Source organism: Lithobates pipiens, unplaced genomic scaffold, assembly GCF_037356315.1.
Source record: "Lithobates pipiens isolate NorthernLeopardFrog02 unplaced genomic scaffold, aLitPip1_a1.2 Scaffold_16, whole genome shotgun sequence".
NCBI classification, from domain to species: Eukaryota; Metazoa; Chordata; class Amphibia; order Anura; family Ranidae; genus Lithobates; species Lithobates pipiens.
The window spans coordinates 374,593,313-374,614,107 of record NW_027507748.1 but is presented as its reverse complement, the minus strand read 5'-3'; the positions used below and the strand labels follow the sequence as shown (position 1 = coordinate 374,614,107).

At 43.1% G+C, this 20,795-nt stretch overlaps 1 protein-coding gene across 1 annotated transcript in view; it reads left to right on the top strand.

Moving 5' to 3' along the window:
- CA4 (carbonic anhydrase 4) overlaps window positions 1-20,795 on the top strand; it is a 131,030-nt gene that overhangs the window by 13,392 nt on the left and 96,843 nt on the right. The window contains exons 2-4 of the mRNA XM_077482142.1: window positions 6,479-6,523; window positions 17,161-17,322; window positions 19,475-19,623. Of these exons, the coding sequence (XP_077338268.1) occupies window positions 6,479-6,523; window positions 17,161-17,322; window positions 19,475-19,623 (356 nt within the window). The remainder of the gene's footprint in view (window positions 1-6,478; window positions 6,524-17,160; window positions 17,323-19,474; window positions 19,624-20,795) is intronic.

Here is a 20,795-nt window from a genome sequence, read left to right as displayed (position 1 = left end):
TTCTGTCTAGGAATCCAACGTGTCCTCACCCAAACTGATTCCTCAATCGGCTTTCGCCATCTTGTGGCAGCGGAGTGGGAGAGGAGGCAAACAAGCCTTAACACAAAGGAAACAAATCCACATGGCATGCACCAAATGCCTTTCCAAATTAAGATACCGGCCTACTGGAACACAAATTACTGGTGTACACAAAGTATGCCAACATTCATATAAGCGTTTTATATTCATGTCTTTATATTTAGGTTAAAACGTACTCATTCTGGGATTGAGCTTTAATGTAAAAGAGGTAATAAGTGTTCTTCAAACAAGAATCGGGTCTGACTAAAATTTTCAAAAGTGTACTTTCAGGCTCTATTACTAGGTTTTATTACTTGGAGTAAAGTTCATCATGCACTTTATTACCAAGATTGATCCTTTTAGACAAAGTGGGACTCCAAATAGGGTAGGTTTCACTTACTAAGGTACTACGCATTGCATGAGGCACAGGGTGCTTTTATTATGAATGGTGTAGGTGTCTGTTTTTGTAATAGGAAACCGCCTTAATTCATATGAATTGTGTATACTCACTATTCCAATGAAAACAGTTTCACAGGCGAGGTAAACACTGCAACAGGGACACAGGCTGAAAAAAAGGCTTGTATGGTCTTTTAAAAATAATAACAAAATTAAACTGTGCTTGTGATAGCATAAACAAAATCAGAATTAAGCTGCGCCGCTGGCATGAGATATTATCACAGATAAAATAAAGAAAGAATAAAGAAATTGCAAAACACTAACTTACAAAACAAATGATAGTTTAAAATATGTGCCAAAACGTTTATTTTATTGTTTTGGATGGAGTGGGGAAGTGTAAAAATCCCTGTCAGGTTTTAGCTGCCATGTGGGGTTAAAAGAGATTTGCCCTCACTTCCTGTTCCAGAAACAACAGTTTCACTAGACAGGAAGTACAGGAAAATTTCCAACAGTAGCACAGACAGAAATAAAAATGCTTCATTTAGTAGTGTAGAGGAAGGTAAAAAACATATTACAAAATTAAACTGTGTTGCGCTAAATCAAAATCAATAATCTGTGAGTCCAAGTATCAATCTTATGACACCCTCTTACCCTTCCAACAAAGGGAAGACGATGAGAGTTGCTCTAAACTGCCCATAGATATACAGACAAACCTCTTGTCTCAGGCTGGCAGGGAAAGGATTGTGCAGCCACGCATTCCAGGGACTTCTCTCGTGATACTTTCCCTGCCAGCCAGGGGGGCTCCACTGAGACAAGAGGCTCATTGTCTTCCCTTTGCTGGATATAACAGTGGATGAGCAGGGCCATCTTTTTTGCATGGGCACGCTGGGCAGTTGCCTGGGGGCCCCACTTGCCTGGGGGCCCCACCAGCCAAGCATCATTCAGATGCCACAAAGTTTGCTGCCGCATTGTGCCAGTGCTGTGCAATGGTGTCACCAGCGTGGGGCCTGATGGGGCCATGACCCCCCAATTTTACTCTGTGCTGCCCATGTACCCCCCCAAATTAAGTGCTGTACTGTTTTTGTATAACCAAAATATTGGTGGCCTGCCGGCGCCGTGCAGCGGCTGTCTGGGTGTCCGCCCGCTGATCGCTGAATGACTCAATAATGAGTGGCAGTCTGTCAGGTGATGGCCGCCGCTGTTGTCTATGGGAGTTGTAATCCGTGGTGGCGGCTGCATGGCTCAAGCTCCCTGCTCCCAGGGGGTGGCGTCAGTCTGAGGAGAGCAGCGCAGCCAGCCTACCGCATGCTCCAACTCCCATCGCCGTGGTTGGAATCCAGCCACTGACCTGTGGGCCCTGCTGGCCACTATCCTAGGGTGACCAGAAGTCCCCAGCACCGCCAGATTACAAATGTCTCACGCTTACACATATTTAGTGCTTTTGTACTGACCCATCGGACATTTTTGACACATTTTTGGGACCATTGTCATTTATACAGTAATCACTGCTATATAAATAGAACCTGATAGGGATTTTTACACTTCCCCACTCCATCCAAAACAATTAAAGAAACATTTTGGCACATTTTTTAAACTATCATTTGTTTTGTAAGTTAGTGTTTTGCAATTTCATACTCAGCCACTGGATCATGTTTTCTAATTTCTCTTTTCTATCTCAACTGCCACTTTATGCACTAACTTACCTCCATAGATGTCAGTCTGTATGCACAGTGTGATCACATGCTGATTTAACAGCCTTAACAGACAGTCTTAATCTCCTATAAAACATGGAAGGTGTATCCAACGCAAATTTACTTTGCAGCGTTCAGCGCAACAGAAGTTTTTCCACTCTTAAATTTTCAAAATAAAATGGACTTTCCCAGTTTATTGTCTGCTATAAAGCTAACAACTATACCGATGTAATGTGTATCCAAAAACATTACTACCTAGCACTAGAGAGGAGGGGGAGAATAGTGCAACATACCAAGTGCACAGAATACTAAAGTTGTTGTGATGCTGAACTACCATTAGTTGTCAGCAGATATAACATTTTAATAATACAATGCAATCCAAAGCAACAGCAAAACATGCACAACAAGCGTGACACAGTATCCCCAATTAAATATTTCAGAATCTAGTAATAATTCTATTGCCTATTACAGATTATTATTGTACTGCAATTTTCTTAGAAGCAGTTGTCTACTGGATAGAATTTGTGATTTGCTAGCAACTCTGTTCCAATGAACATCTGTGTGCTGAGAGAATGACTCTGTAATTTGAAATTGAACACTTAAATAAAACAGACTGAATAAAGCTCGAAAAACAGTGTCTTTTTTCATGACAAAGATTTGTGCTACTTTTGGAATAAATAAAGCAGGTTCCTCTTTGGTAACAAAATGACTAAGTAGTTGCCAGGATATAGTATTTCAAGCTTAACTAGTTTGTAAATAGACTTTTTCATCATGCAAGTAGCTGGAAAGAGATAAGCATTTCCTTGCTGATTTGTTGTAAGCCTAACAAACAACTTTCACACACTGACCCTGGAAAATGAGAATGCAAGCCAGCAAGCCATTTAAATAAAGTAAACCTATCATGGTTGACATGTAAGGGCTGCCATTATTTACCAACATCAGAAAATGCCAGTTCCATGCCCATTAAACTGACCCATTGGCTTCAGTTGTTTCAAGTGTACACATCAGGTGAAGGAAACTCAAAAGTTATGATCTGCATAATTGTGCCAAGTCAGTGACTCTGACCAGTGGATGACAGTCAAGGTAACCACCATTTTTTAAAAGAGAGGTCCACAACTGCAGACTCCATTTCTCTCTCATGAAAGTTTTTTTTTAAATGTAGTACTCATTGTGAAAACCTGAAAATTATTCAAAATGTCTTTTTTTGGACTCCAAAACTAACAAAAATATTATTTAATTTCCTATTTGTTTTCAAATTTAGGTGGACCTTGTTAGGTTGAATCATTTTCTGTTTTCCTACCATGTTTGAGATTTTTCTAAGATATCCACATTAGGTGTGGGTCATCCTGTTCCATGTCTATAGGAGGTCCTGGATGCTACCAGCTGCTGTGAGAGGGAGAGAGCGATCAGTAAAAAAACATTGTTATATAAACTTATTTCCTTCTGCCTCTTGTCTTTAGCCCTCTCTTCTCCGTTCACAGCAGCTTGCTCCAAGGGGGATCAGGTTATGCATTTATTAATGACTGTTCTCTAAAGAATAGGTGAAAGAAAATAACAGAGCACCAAATTATTGTCTTAAGAATCCATAATTCATTATTGCTAGTGATACTTTAATGCCAAGAAGAAAATCTATGGCCAACACGTTTCAGGGCAGGCAGAAACATTGACTGCTTATATGCATTACATGGCAAGATATTAAGAATCTCGTGAAGGAGCTGAGTAAAAATGCAGCTGGCACCAGCATCCTTACTATATGCACATTGAAACAATTCAATTTATAGTCTCCATAGAGACTAACCTTCAGGAGTTTCTTAAATAGAGTACAGTTTAAATTGCTGGTACAATAAGCCCCAATGAACGACAATTTTTCTTCCCCTGAAATGAGTTTAGTACAGGTTGTCTTCTTGATTTCAGACTATCATTGGCAATAAAGAATTATGAACTTTTAAGACAAACTTTTGGAGCTCTGTTACGCGAGTTTTTCAATTCTGGTGGCCCCTCTACCTGTAGAAAATAAAAACCAATGCAGCCACCAAATCTAAAGACTGGTAGGCTGCAATATATTATATTTTTCTTCTTGGGTTTAGATATGTTTTGTTTGCCTTTAAAAAAAATAATTGTCTGTAGTTCAGTTTTTTAGATTTCAATCTATTTTTAAATTTGTTTTTCAAACTAATTGAAATGCAAACAGTCTCTCAGATACAAAAACCATGAGGCACAAAGATAGTTAGGAAAAAGTGGAAAGAATACTCATAGAACATGTACACCAATAGTATTACGGAAAACTGTTTGATCAATTTTTGGTAACCATACATTCTTCCTATCATAGGGATTTCAAATGGCTTCAGGAACATAACATTCAATAACGTATACTGGTGAATAGTTCAGCTTTTTATTATTTCTGTTTCATACTCTGTTTATAAATGAGCTGTTTGCAGATGTTGCAGCTTGCTTTACCTTGGACTAAAGCCTTGTACACATGATCAGATTTTCAGACAACCGTTTGTCAGTTTTTTGTTGAATGCTAGTCTCAAGTCAAAAGTGAAGAGGTTGCTCACAATACGAAAATTTTCATATGACAGAAGTGCCGTAATGTGTTGAATCGTTGTATGTATTCTTTCGTTTCTGAGCATGCGTACTCTTGCTCTTGCGATTTTTGTCCTATGAAAACTGTACTAATTAAAGAAAATCAGACGTTGAGTTCACATACAACAAAAATGTTAAAGTCTGCACATCCTGCTTTTGCCTGAGGAAAAAAATGGAATCGGCTGTCGAAAGCACCATACTAATGATCCAAAAATCAAAAGAACCTTTGTCGGACAAAATTTTTCTTCTGATTTTCGTATCGTTTGTACGGACCTTTACATATATGATTTGATAATAGGCTTCAGGCTTAGAGAGCAGCATATTTGGAGTCCTGAAAAATAATGGTAGAGATATACTGTATAATATTTTTACCATCATAATTATCATAACATTCATTTTCAAAAATCTGATTAATAAGTTCACATCAATGTAGTAGGATAAAAAGAAAACCATACTTAAAAGTACAAAAATATATGTTGAGGCCTGCCAGCCCTTAAACTACAAGGTACAAAACAGCTATGCTAAGAGTCTGCAGGAGCCTGCAATTGCACCCGTGATCAGCAATGCTCGCAGACTCCTTTAAAAAAAAAAAAAATGCACTTGAACTGCAAGGTGAACTTATTCTTTGTGGCAATTTCATGAAACTAAGAATCCTTGTGGTTGAACTAGCCAAATAATTGCTATGTTAGGTAAAAACTAAAAATAACATGATGAGCCATGCCCTGAGTCTTCTTCCCAAGAAGAGAAAACCAGGCAAAGACTACGGGGGAGATTATTTACAATCTAAGGTCCCCAGCTGACATTCATACTAGGGCCAATTTAGACAGGAGCCAATTAACCTAGCAGCATGTCTTTGGAGTGTGTGAGAAAACACACGCAGGCACAGGGAGAACATGCAAACTCCACTATGGACTGGATATTAGAAAGCTGAACACCATGCTGTTAAAAGCTCCACTGAAATATGTACATAAACTACTTCTCAAAAGAGTTGTGATTCTACGCAGTCAGTTTTGTGATCCTGGCACTCCAGCTAGGCAACACAATCTGATTGCCAAGCACCACTACACCAACTATGTTACTTGGTCAAAAACAATGTTAAAACACACTCTTTAGCTGTCTTTACAATAAAGCAGTGGCCACAGATTTAGGTGGTTATCTCATTCTTTTTATGGTGGCCATTCTTCTTATGATGGTCATTTTATGAGAAAATTAATCCATTTCACTTTACTTCATGGAACTCTTCCTGGAGCTCTGGGCCTGCCTCCTAAAACATGTGACAGGAACTTCCCAGGATGCAGCTGTGAGCCCCTGGTTACATCACCAGTGCCCCACTCTACCAGGATGGGGAAGATCAGTAACTGTTTTGTAAAAAATGTTTGTTTAACTAATGAATGTAAGATGATTTCATATCAGCATGTATAGCTGTATGCTGATGTGATTTCTAGTGAAAGGGAGGAAAAGTTGCTAATTTATGAGTAATCTGATACACACAGCCACTTTACATTGGATGATTTCGGCATGGTCTGTAATCTATCTATCCAGACTCATTCATTGATACATGAAGTATATTGAGGTTTTTTTTTTCCACTGCAAGCCTGCTATTGGTACTCTGTTGATGGTATAGATGTATGCACACTGAAATACAAATGAATATAGTCAATATATTGAACTACCAACTGCATTTAAGGATGTCTATCTTGGAAGTTGTTGTTGTGTTCTGATTTTTATTTTACCCTTTTCTCTTGCAGACTGGTGTTATGAAATTGTACAGTCATCTGGCGTTCATTGCACAGGTAAAAGGCCACTATTATTTGAGGGATTGCCGTGTAAACCAATAAAACTATAACTAAAAGGGCATATCACATCCGGGCTGTTTTTTTTAGTGCCCAAGACTAGACACCATAGGGCAGATTTACTAAAACTGGAGCACTCAGAATCTGGTGCAGCTCTGCATGGTAGCCAATCAGCTTCTAACTTCAGCTTTATTTGACAATAAAACATGGAATCATAGGTGTCCGCAGAACTTTTTCCAAGGGGGGGCATCATTTTAAGGCCACTCATGCTCCGTCCCTTTTCGACAATCTCATGAAAATCTTTCCACTGGAAATACATATGTGTTATATAACAGATAATTCATCTTCACTTTGTATTGGAAGTTACTCTGGTGGCTGTGTTCCATGCCCATATAGCCTAGAGAATGTACATCTTTTTACATTGCAATACATCTTTTGTGGCCATATTTTGATCTCATACTGTCACTGTATAGGCTGTTTTCATCAAGAAAAAATATGGCAAAAACAGATGTATTGCAATGTAAAAAGATGTACATTCTCTAGGCTATATGGGCATGGTACGCAGCCACCTGAGTAACCTTGCAGACTCCCATGCTTTCAAAAACCAGCCCTGGAAAAAATTTCATACCAGCCTCACAGCATTATTATACCAGCCCAACAGCATAACGTCATTATTTTCTTGTTCATGAAAAGGAAAACCATACATTTTACCAGTTAATAGTTGTAAGTGATCAATCATCAAGGGGGACCCCAGGAACTCAGAACATGGGGGGGGGGAACCTTCTGCAGAAAGAATACTCGAAGGTAAGGGGGGTGGGTTACTAATATAAGGAGGAAACCCTTTATATCAGTGCCCCTTACATTATCATATTCACTCTAGGCTTGTGCAATTCGTTTCGCAACGAATCGAAATTCGGCCGAATTTTGCATCTTTCGGGCATTCGGATGCATCCGTATGTCCGAATAAAAAAATAACAAATTACAACGAATACGAAAGAAATATAACGAATGAATTCGAATGAATTCGACATGATTCGAAATTATTTCAACCGCATTCGAAATTATTTCAACATGATTCGACATTATTTCAACTGCATTCGAAATGGTTTCAACATGATTCGACATTATTTCAACCGCATTCGAGTTTCTAGCACCAAGTGACCCCGAGATACATGGCCCTAAAGTCGGGTCACAAAATATTTTCGAATGTGGTTGAAATAATGTCGAATCATGTTGAAATAATTTCGAATGCATTCGAAATTATTTCAACATGATTCGAAATTATTTCAACTGCATTCGAAATGATTTCAACATGATTCGACATTATTTCAACCGCATTCGAAAATATTTTGTGACCCGACTTTAGGGCCATGTATCTCGGGGTCACTTGGTGCTAGACACTTCGAATTTGGATATGTTATAGTGCTAGTATTAATTTGTTTGCATACCAAATTTGGGGTTTCTAGCTATAAGTGACCCCGAGATATGTGGCCCCAAAATCGGGTCGCTAAATGTTATTAGTTATTAGAGCAGAGAATGACATTTTGCGACCCGATTTTGGGGCCACATATCTCGGGGTCACTTATAGCTAGAAACCCCAAATTTGGTATGCAAACACAATAGTACTTGCACTACAACATATCCAAATTTGGAGTTTCTATCACCAAGTGACCCCGAGATACATGGCCCTAAATTCGGGTCACAAAATATTTTCGAATGCCGTTGAAATAATGTCGAATCATGTTGAAATCATTTCGAATCCGGTAGAAATATTTTCGAATTTGGTTGAAATAATTTCGAATGTGGCCGATTTTTTGAATTCGGTAGAAAACTAAACGAAATCCGAAAACGAATTTAAGGAAGTTAACGAATATAACTAAACGAAATTAATGAATTAACGAATTAAAACGAAACTAAACTAAACGATTTTTTCCTTTTGCACATGTCTAATTCACTCCCCCCTTACATCAGTGACCCCCCCCCCCGACTGGCCTGGCGGTGCTTTCACTGATCATCTCTCAGATGCACTGTGCAGGGCTCAGTCAGTCGGCTCCAGCTTGGTGGCTCTGGTTTTATCCTATAGTCTCCTGTCCACAGTCCACACAAGTCTGACTTTTCCCATGACCCCCATCCCGGTGTTGACTCTTGACTCCTCTCCAGACTCCCTCAGAGACTGCAGACATGTTACAGGAGATGGTTAGAGACTTCATACTTGATGCAAGAGCTCAATGCAGCCTCACCAGTGCCCACCAATGCAGCCTTACTGTGCCCACCAAATGCAGCCTCACTGTGCCCACCAAATGCAGCCTCACTATGCCCATCATTGCAGCCCCTCCTGTGCCCCATGTCCCAGTCTGCAGTCCCTGTCTGTGGGAAGTTGTGTTGTTGATGCTTGGTACAGTACCTTGCATGCCAGCAGGATATCCATGATGGGCAGCAGCAGGCAGGGTCTGTTCTCATTTTGGATGGGGACGGTGCTCCTTCCAGAGGGTCTGTCTGCTGTGAGATGGAGTGGTCCCTGGCCACCTGCACCTTCAGCCATCCTCATTTTCTGGCCCCAGTAAGCCTGTCCTCTGGTCCTGGGGAAGTGGGGAGCACTGGGTGGGAGTTGGAGAGAAGGGTGAGCGTACTAGAGGTTGGGGTTGGAGAGCACATGGGTGGGGGCAGGGGGCGAGGGGGAGTGGAGATCACAGGGGTGGGGAGCAGAGAGCGCTGGGGGGAACTTGAGAGCACTGGGGGGGACGATAAGAACAGGGGTAGAGAGCGCGGTAGGCTGAGAGCACTGGGGGGGGGGGGCTAAGAGTGTGGGGCAGTGAAGAGCACTGGGGGGCAGAAAAACAGGGGTGGAGAGTACTGGGGGGTACAAAGAGCAGGGGAGAGTGGAGAGAACCAGTGGGGGCCAGAAAGAACAGGGGTGGAAAGCACGGGGGACTGGAGAGCACTGGTAGGGTTGGAGAGCACATGGGTGGTGGCAAAATGCAGGGGTGGAGAACACGGAGGGTAGAGAGCACTGGGGGGACTGGAGAGCACCAGGGGGTAGAAAGGACAGGGGTGGGGAGAATGGGGGGCTGGAGAGCACTGGGGTGGGGGCTGGAGAGTGATGGGGAGAGCTGAAGAGCACTGGGGGGGAAGAACAGGGGGAGAGCATGGGGGGAGCACTGGGGGGAGTGGAGAGCACTGGGGGGGAGAACAGGGGGGAGAGCACTGGGGGAGTGGAGAACACAGGGGGGAGAAAGAACAGGGGGAGAACACTGGGGGGAGAACAAGGGGGAGAGCACTGGGGGGAGAACAGGGGGAGAGCACTGGGGGGGGGAGAGAACTGGAGGGAGTGGAGAGCACTGGGGAGGAAAGAACAGGGGGGAGAGCACTGGGGGGAGAACAGGGGGGAGAGCACTGGGGAGGAGAACGGTGGGAGAGCACGGAGGGGAGAGGACTGGGGGGAGTGGAGAGCACTGTGGGGGGAGAGCACTGTGGGGAGTGGAGAGCACTAAGGGGGGAACAGGGGGGGAGAGCACTGGGGGGAACAGGGGGGAGAGCACGGGGGGAACAGAGGGGAGAGCACTGGGGGGGAAGAGGGGGGAGAGAACTGGGGGGAACGGGGGAGAGCACTGGGATGGTGGCTAGAGAAGGATGGGGAGAGCTGGAGAGCAGGGGGGGCAGGAGAGTGTGGTGGTGGAGGAAAGCACATGGGTGGGGGCAGGAGAGTGAGTGTGGTGCGGTGAAGAACACTGGGGGAGCAGAAAAACAGGGGTGGAGAGCATGGGGCTGGAGAGTACTGGGGGGGGTACAAAGAGCAGGGGGAGTGGAGAGCACCAGTGGGGGCCAGAAAAAACAGGGGTGGAAAGCACTGGGGACTGGAGAGCACTATGGGGGGTGGAGAGCACTGGTAGGGTTGGAGAGCACATGGGTGGGGGCAGAATGCAGGGGGAGTGGAGAGTACAGGGGTGGGGAGTGGAGAGTGCTGGGGGGAGCCAAAAAGAACATGGGTGGAGAGCACTGGGGGGGGACTGTAGAGCACCAGGGGGGCAGAAAGAACAGGGGTAGGGAGAATGGGGGGCTAGAGAGCACTGGGGTGGGGGCTGGAGAGTGATGGGGAGAGCTGAAGAGCACTGGGGGGAAGCACTGGGGGGAGTGGAAAGAAGAGGGGGGGGAGAAAGAACATGGGGGAGAGCACTGGAGGGGGTGGAGAGCACTGGGGGGAGAACAGGGGGAGAGCACGGAGGGGAGAGGACTGGGGGGAGCGGAGAGCACTGTGGGGGGGGAGAATGGGGGAGTGGAGAGCACTGGGCGGGGGGGAACAGGGGGGGAGAGCACTGAGCGGGGAGGGCACTGGGAGGGGACAGGGGGGAGCACTGGGATGGTGGCTAGAGAAGGATGGGGAGAGCTGGAGAGTTGGGGGGGGCAGCAAGAACAGGGGAGGAGAAAACTGTGAGGGGGGCAGGAGAGTGTGGTGGAGGAGAGGGGGGGCAGGAGAGTGTGGTGGTGGAGGAGAGCACTGGGGGGGGGGGGGCAGGGAGCGCAAGGTGAACTGGGGACAGTAAAATAAGTTGGATAGGAGAATTGGCAGGGCAGCCCCCCCCCTCCTCCTATCCAGGCACTGTGGCACATAGGGCGGGCTGTACCTGCAGCATCTCCTTCTCTTGATCGTACTGGATGGCTCTGTGTACTGCGGCCGCTCTGTAACATGGCCCCGCCCCCCCAGACCGGCTCGTGTGATAGGGGGAACGTTGATTCTCTTTACTATCATACGAGCTGGTCTGAGGGGGCGGGACTGTGTTACAGAGCGGCCGCAGTACACAGAGCCATTCAGCACTCTGATCCATAGGAGTCGGAGAGGGCGGAGGATACAGCTGCCAGCGGACAAAAAAATGGAAAAAAAAGAAGTGAAAAAAAGGAGCATGGCGGCGGCTACGGCAGACACCTTGGGGATTCCAGGGGGGGCACTTGACCCCCCTTGCCCCCTGCTGCGGACGCCCATGCATGGAATCTGATTGGTCTCTGTGCAGAGCTGCAGCAGATTTTGCTCTCTCCAACTTTAGTAAATCTCCCTCCATGCTACTATTATATATATAGTGCCAACAGTTCGCACAGCACTTTACAACATGAAGGCAGGCAGTACACATACAATAAAAATCAATATAGGAGGGATCAGAGAGCCCTGCTCGTTAGAGCTTACAATCTAGAATACTATATAAAAACATTTGACAAATAATTGATGATAGAATGCACATGACAGTCTAAATCATATTAATAAATAACATTCATGAATATGTGGACACTTTATTAGTTGCTGAAGGGTTAAAGCAGGAGGAGTATTTGAAGCCACAAAGCTAAATACATATCTTCATCCTGCTCCTGAAATCAGGGCGGATCCAAGGGGGGCAATGGGACAATTGCCCCCCCCCGCCCCCCCAGAAAATAATACTGACTCCAAGGCTTTCTCCCTCCGCCACCTCACCAGATTTGCGTTATGAGGCATCTAAATGCTGCAGGAGTCCCAGGTGACCTAAAATATATTCCCTGGGCCCCATCAGTTCATTTAGAGGGGGCCAGTGGCATCACTCTGGGGGTCTGGAATTGATGTGACATCGGGGCCGCTGCTACACGCTGGCAGAGTTGCAGCAGAGCGGTGCGAGTATCACTTCACTTCCCTGTCAGGCGGAGTGATCTCCACCCGACAGGAGCTTCCTAGTCCCGGCTGGTGTGACGTCATGCTTCAGAGGAACGCAGGATTGAAGACAAGAAGGACTTGTAGCCAGCTCAGTGCACTGCAAGTGAGTGATCACTTAGCTAAGGCATTGTTATGTTAATGAGATATGGCAGCATTGCTATGTTAATGAGTTAACACCTTGTCTTACATGTGAAGTGCTTAACCACTTTCAGACCGGACCAATTTGCTGGTCGAAGACCAGACCACTTTTTGCGATTCGGCACTGCGTCGCTTTAACTGACAATTGCACGGTCGTGCGACGTGGCTCCCAAACAAAATTGACGTCCTTTTTTTCCCACAAATAGAGCTTTCTTTTGGTGGTATTTGATCACCCCTGCGGTTTTTATTTTTTGCGCTATAAACAAAAATAGAGCGACAATTTTGAAAAAAACGCATTATTTTTTACTTTTTGTTATAATAAATATCCCCCAAAAATATATAAAAAAACATTTTTTTCCCTCAATTTAGGCCGATACGTATTCTTCTATATATTTTTGGTAAAAAAAATCACAATAAGCGATTATTGATTGGTTTGCGCAAAAGTTATAGCGTTTACAAAATAGGGATAGTTTTATAGCATTTTTATTAATAATTTTTTTTTTTTTTTTTTTTTTACTAGTAATGGCGGCGATCTGCGATTTTTATTGTGACTGCGACATTGTCGGGGACCCATCGGACATTTTTGACACATTTTTGGGACCATTGTCATTTATACAGTAATCACTGCTATATAAATGCAGTGATTCCTGTGTAAATGACACTGGCAGTGAAAGGGTTAACCAGTGGGTGGCAGTGTAGGGGTTAAGTGTTCCTAGGGGTGTGTTACTAACTGTGGGGGGGTTGGGCTTTCATTTAGTGTACACTGATCTCTGCTCCAATCACATGGAGCAGAGATCAGCGTCACTAGTTGCTAGGCAGAATGGGAAAATGTTGTTTATACAGCATTTCCTCCATTCGGCCGCTCCGTGAGACGATCGCGGGGATGCCCACGGCGATCGAGTCCGCGGGTCCCGCGACTGGACTCACGGGGGTCCCAACCAGCGCGGGAGCGCGCCGCCGGCGGCGCGCTCCCGATGGCACGGCGGCAACGAATATTGGACGTACATGTACGCCAATATGCCTGCCCGTGCCATGCTGTCGACGTACATCGTCGTGCGCTGGTCGGGAAGTGGTTAATGCTTTGGGGGGGGGGGGGGGTTAAATCATTTACAATGGTAATTGTAATATGGCACATGGAGATGATTAATATACTCACTCATGTATTTGTGATCAGTGGCAATTAACCCCTTTGTGCTGCATTAATGACAGTGGCACTATCAATGTTAATTAACGCCTTTTATGCTACAGCACGAAGGGGTTTATAAACACTGCCATTAGTGCCACTAATGCAGCACACAGGGGTTCATTAATTGCCACTGGTCAGTAATACATCAGTGAGTATATTAACTCCATCCATGTGTCATATTACAATTACCAATCATCATCATTATCATCATGATAATCACAAAGTACAGGTGCGTTGAGCCACAGCACCTGTATTGTGTGATTATTATGATAATTATGATGATATTGAAAGACAGAAAAATTAATCTTTAGGCTTCATTCACACAGGGCGTGCTGCTAACATGCGTCTAACATGCAGGGCTGTCTTTTTACTGGCTTGGGGATGCATACAGTGTTACATGAGACACACAGCTGCCATATCCCAATATGTCATGCGTGTGGATCCCAGAATGCATGCAGGGTTTATTCAAGGACCCACACCAGCATGTCATATTGGGATATAGCGGCTGTGTGTCTCAGTAGAAATAAATGGGATAAAACCCCCCACGCTAGCGCCCAAATAGCGGCGCTAAAAATAGCGCTGCTTTACCACGCCCACCAGTCCCAGTGTGACAGTAGACTTATTTTCTGGCAGTGCCCCTCCCAAGACTAGACCCTGGATCCGCCCCGCCTGAGAACTTCATTGTACAGCTCTGATCGGCATCATATAGCCTAGGCAAAAGTCCCAGCTGAGCCTAGTTCCTACTATGCATGAACATCACTCTATCCATTCATTCCTACCCCTGGGTCCATATTCTGCACAAAGGACTGTTTAAAAGGCAAGGTGCTGTAACCCTTAACCAATCAGATTTTAGTGATTATATTAAACTGCGGAAATGTAGTTGAATGCACATCATTGTTCTAGGTCAGGGCTGCTCCAATACCATTAGACCCAATAGGCATGTGCATAAGGCAGCACAGACAAAGAGGAAAACCCCTGACACCCACCATCAATAGGAAAAGTCATCTTATGCCAGATTATCCCATCTGATTAATATTACTTGCGTGCCCACAGTCTCCAATGATGGAAATTTGGGCCATGTTTTGTAGCATGTTATTAAATCAAATATTTCATTTAGCAGCTCTCTCTAAATCAATTTTAAAAACATACACTAGCAAATGTGCACTATCCTTCCAATTGAGAGACATAAGAAATGTGGAAAAAGAATTTGCCCTTTTTTGATACACTGAAAAGGAGATGTTTTTAGTTAACAGTCTGATATCTTGCTCCTTTCCTGCTGTGAATGACAAAATATGCCAGCCCTGAGGTTTGTAGCCTATGGCTGTACAGCATGTACTAACTAATCCAATATAATATTAAGAATGGGATATTAGGGTCAATTTACTAAGCCACATAAGTGATTTTTTAACTGCATTCTTTGTTACAACTCTTAATAATTTTATAATCAAAATGTTCACATCGCAAACAATTATACCATTGGTGTGGATTCTGTTTTTTTCCCACATTAAATGAATATTGAACTACTGGAATTTTTTGAAAGCCTAAAGTGGACATTTAGTAGAAAATAAATGTGAACAGACAGATTTTTTTAATGCCGAAGAGACAACTTCTGTATGTCTCTTCAACATTAAAGTTTCTTACCTGCCTGTTCACACTGTACATTTAGATGCGTACAAGCACACATATAAGGGGGCTTTATGTCTACAATTTCCTAGTTAGTTTTCTTAGGATGTCTATTAAGTAACTTACCATAAGGTCCTTCTATAGACATACCACATCAGGCAAACTTGCATGTTTGTACCTATAGAGGAGGGAGGAAGTGTTGTGGGTATTGGCTCCTTGGGCCAGCGCCCTGAAATCTATAAATGTTCCGTCTGCATTGCCTGCTCTTCAGCAGGACTATTACATTAAATGATTGACAGATTCACTCTAAAGCTGCTGGAAATAAAAACAATATATTTTTACATAAAAAAATGTTCCTTTTGTTTTTCAATGCTGTTTACACCCCATCATACTATATTTGTAAATATCTGCGTCATTTTAATGCCCTGTATCTATCTACATCTCATCTGAGAATTGGTATTCATGTAACTGTACCTTTTAAAACTAGCCCTCTCTCACCACTCTCCTTTCTTCTCGTCAAGACACTAAATAAAATGACAGCCCCCAGATGTACGTGAAGTAATCTCACAGGCTATAATGGAGGTTTATGGAGCACTCTATGACCCAATTTTAATGAATTAGAAATCTGCCTTCTTGGTCATGTTACATGTATGTGCCACAGCAATGAGAAGGTCTCTCAGATCTAAGGTCTGGTCTGTCATTTTCATAACCCAGTTAAATAGAAAAGTAAGGGAGACAGAAAAGGCTAGATTTTCAAGGTTACAGTAATGCCGCATACACACGACTGGACTTTTCGACAGACTAGGTCTGACGGTCTTCCCGACTGACCTTTGGTGGAGGTCCGACTGACTTTCCGAACGAGTGGACTTGTGCCCACACAAATTATCAGAATTATTGGAATTATCAGAATTATCGGAATCCAGGAGCCCCCTTTAATAAGGGGGCCCCCCAGATCCCGCCCACTACTCTATGTGAATAAGTATAGAGTACATCGTACCCCTACCCATTCACCTAGGGGAAAAAGTGTCAATAAAAAAAACACACTACACAAGTTTTTAAAGTAGTTTATTAGGCAGCTCCGGGGGTCTTCTTCCGACTTCAGAGGGCTCTTCCGACTTTCCGGTTCTTCTCCCACTCTCTGGCTTCTTCTCCCGCTCTCCGTTTCTTCTGCTGGGCTCCTCCACTATCTTCTGATCTTTTGCCGCTCTTTTGCTAGCGGTGGCACGGCTTTCTCCGTCACCTTCGCTGCTGTCTTCTTCTTCCTTCTTCTGTTCTTCTGATGTTGACACAACGCTCTCTCCCACTGTATTGCCATGGGCACGGTGCGCAACAACTTATATAGGCATGGGGTTCCCCAAAGCACCCACCTTCCCAAGTTGAGGGCATGCGGCCTGGTACGGTTCAGGATGGAGGGGGTGCTCGCTCTTCCCCACCCCCTTTCCTGACCGGCCGGGCTGTGTGCTCGGATAAGGGTCTGGTATGGACTTTGGGGGACCCCCATGGCATTTTTTCGGCATAGGGGGTTGCCCTTAAAATCCAAACCAGACCCAAGGGACATTGCCGCCTATCTCTCACGCTCACTGCAATAGGTAAATGTGCGCGAGATGTACAGTATCCTGCAGCCAAGAACCAGCACGATAGGATCACACTGGAAACATTCTCGCGGGCAGGTGCTGTAACTGCCCTTGCATCATATTGTCTCCATCGGACCAGCATACAGACGAACAGGCTTCCAGATAGGAATTTGGTCCGGCGGACCAAGATTTAAAACATGTTCTATTTCTAGGTCCGTCTGACTTTTGGAAAGAAAAAGTCAGACGGAGCCCACACATGATCAAATTGTCCAACGGATTCTGGTCTGCCGGACCAAGTTTGCCGAAAAGTCAGATCGCGTGTATGCGACATTACTCTTCAAATGTCTCCTGATCATGTATTGTAACAGAGCATATCATATATGTATTTGCTATTTAATTCAGAATACAGTTTCCCTTGTGACTTTGTATTTTTCTTTATAAACAGGACCAAGGGAATGGAAAACAATAGGCTCATGTGGTAAAAACGAACAATCTCCAATAAACATTGTTACGAAAAACACTGAATTTAAGAACACTCTAAAGGCATTTCAATTCAGTGGATATGATGCTCCACATGATTTGACGATAGTTAACAATGGCCATTCAGGTAAGTTTACCTGCAATGTATATGTAAACAGTGCTGTTCTTTGCATATTAAAACACATGAAAAAACAAGGGATGCATAAAAATCTGTGCACTATATTACAAAGCACAACCTTTTCTACTTACTGAGACAAAAGCGTTTACCTCTCCTTACATCATCCTACATCTTCTTACATCATCTTTAGCCTTTCACGGTAAGTTAAGTCACTTTGACCACATTTAGATTATAATTTGGTATGGTGATAAATGTTTTTTTATAGAAAAGAAAACTATTAAACTGCATACCTGAATGATCCTGTGATGATTACAAACCTGTTTCCTAACCAGTAATTATGGAGAGAAGGGAGTTCATGGTGTAGTAGCGATCTCAATATGAATGCCCAGTCTAATAGTGCATTCCCCTCCACAGCAAAATTCTAATTATGAATTCAGACCACTCAGAAAATACAGGGATGTTTCACAGCACATCCAAAATGGAAAGATGTTGTTTTCCTGTCTAATTGCACCTTGAAAGCCCTACTCAATATGGTTATGAAGAATCTTGGGTAAAATATCTGAAACATGTATGACCAGTTCTGGACACTTGCCCTGATTAGGAATTTTCTATGGCTTGAGATGCGCTTGCAGACTTGAAAATGTCCACATTTGTGGATTTCAGCTGCCATTTTTGCCCATCTTTTTTTTACAGATGAGCAAACTCAATAAGCTGAGCTTCAGCCAAATAATAGTTGTACCCAACCATGCCCAAGTCTCCTGAATTTCTGAAATACATATGTATTTTCCAAAAGATAATATAGCTGCTTTCAGTGGATTCATTTGTCTTTCCCAAGACAGTTGTTTTAAGTATCATGTTCATGGGACAGCACAAAGGACTAAAATAGCTATACATAAAGATATAAAATAAAGAGACACAAATAATCTTAATTTTTTGGCAAAAAATGGCCACAGCATTTATTAAGGGGTTACCCAACATAACAATAATCACTCATAACAAAATCTTTAAACTAAAAATTCATAACCATAAATTATTTAATTTATTAATCTCACGTAGTCCATCCAGAACTAAACTGGATGACAAACCCCACTAAAAAATGCCATGACAAATTCAAACTACTGTATACATTTCAGGGAGGGAGGGTGGGAGCAGCGCAGGGTCCATCCTCAGCAGGGTCTCCTCAGACGGTGAAACGAGCGGGAAAGCCGCCGGCTTATATAGACACAGCCCGGCTCGATCCCGCCCGATTCAGCCAATCGGGACCTGTTGCCATGCTGCTGCACATATCACATCACCTGGGGCAACCTAAAAGAATGAGGGAGAGGGGGGGAAACATTCTGTACTATCGCCCTATGTACTGTCCCATGGAGCCCCGCATAAGTGCTAGAGGCTCATTCATTCTATATATAAGGGCACAGATCACAGTCTAGAATTGGACTATCAGAATGTACAGTATCTATCAGGGTCCAATATTTACCCATCACAGATGGGGGGGGAGGAAAACATTTCAGTTGCAATTTTCACAATGGTAAGTAACCCTTTACTGCAGCTAATGCCCCTATTTATACTTATTTAGCAGATTTTTATGTTGTTTATGAAATGCATACACCTATGACATACACCTTAGCATACACCTATGACCTTTTAAACTTGATCTCTTGGCAGCAGCTCCTGCTGGTCTTTTAATGGTTTCTGAAAGACGGCAGGAAATGTCCCTGATAATGTGGAAACTCTGATTGGCTGTTGCAGAATTCACATGATCCGGAGCCCTGCATAACTGATTATTGATCCTAACGGTGACCAACAGCTGGCAATACCAGCTCAGTCTCTGTGCTGATAGGTGTGCATTGAGTTTGCTCTCCGCACAGAACAGTAGAGCCAGCTGAGGCATATATTTGTACAGCCGGCATTACAGCCCGTCTGCTGTGCTGAAGCATATGTTACACCAGCAGGAAGAGATTTTAAATATACAGTATAATATAGTACAGATGATTCTCCAGCACACTTACCAGAAGTTTTTGTCGCATAGTCTTTGTGTTTATTCTGCCTTATAACAATGTTTTTTGTATCCTTTACCTTTTTTATATTTAATTTATTTTGTTTGCCTGTTCTATACTTTTTATATGAATTTAATTAGGGGAATTTTAATATTTTATTTTAGCTCAGTTGTCTTTGGAAGGAAAAGGAATTACGATTAGTGGAGGAGGTCTTGACGGTACATACTCAGCTTTACAATTTCACTTTCACTGGGGTAGCAGTGACATGCTTGGATCTGAGCACAGCATAGATGGAGAAAGATATCCGGCTGAGGTAGAAAATCCTAGCTCACCTATCTTTTATGCAAATGCTAAACTCTGTCTTTTTCGAACATACCATAAAAAAATAAAATAAAATAATGATGCATATATCTGAAAGTATAGTATGTTGTTAGTTTTGAACATTCTAAAAAGAATTGCTGATACTTCAGTTTTAGGTAGATGCTGGTAAGGTAAATCATCTTTAAGGGTCTCATGCAAACTGAGCAGAAAACTTTTAACAGAATTTGAATTTTTTTTCAGCCTGTAAATGCACCTGTATGCACACATAAATGTATGCATTTACAGGCTGAAAAAAAACATCACCGGTGTGCTGAGGAGAGGAGTGGTTGGGCAGTAAAAACAAGCAATGTGCATAAAGACACCTAAACACTAGGTGTGTTTATGTGTGTTAAGCATTCCAATGGCCAGAAGAAATTAACATTCTAGCACATATATGTGAATGCACATAAACACATGTGCAATACGCACACGTGGCTGTTACCAGCTTTTTTAGCAGCTTTTCTCCTGCCAGGAGAAAAGGCGTTCAGAGGAGCTCAGCGTGACTGAGACTTAAGTGATTCTTGTATCTGATTTACACATGAGTTCCTAGGCTGATCCATATGCAAATCACATTTTCTTATTTAATTACACCACCTTACCTCATGGTGACTGCAATCACAGGATTTAGTGCCCATTTATTCCAGTGCGCTGCATTACTGCACATGCATTTTAGCATTGCATTAAGAATAGGAAGAAACAAATAAAAGGTGCTGTATGCCACATAAAACAACACACATCTTGCATATCTGTGCACTGTGGTGCTTTACAGCACATGTACGCTACAGTGTATTGGTTCATTGGGTTGCTGTTGAAAATGAATGGCAATACAACACATCACATTGCAATAAACATGTTAATGTGCATTTTACAGTGCCTTAATGCAATTCACTGGTGTAAACTTGGCCTTAAGTTCTGTTTTGTTGTTAAAGGGGAAATGAGCTTTCACACCCAAATATGGTTTATTTGTCTACTCCAAAAGGGAGATTTCACTACTGAAAAAACATTAACACGTAACTAAGACTGTATTTGTTTATATGTGATTTATCGAGTGTGAAATAGGTATTATAGTGATTCTTTCAGATACTGTTTGATATGAGATCACAGTCTAAAGAAGATTAAAACAAA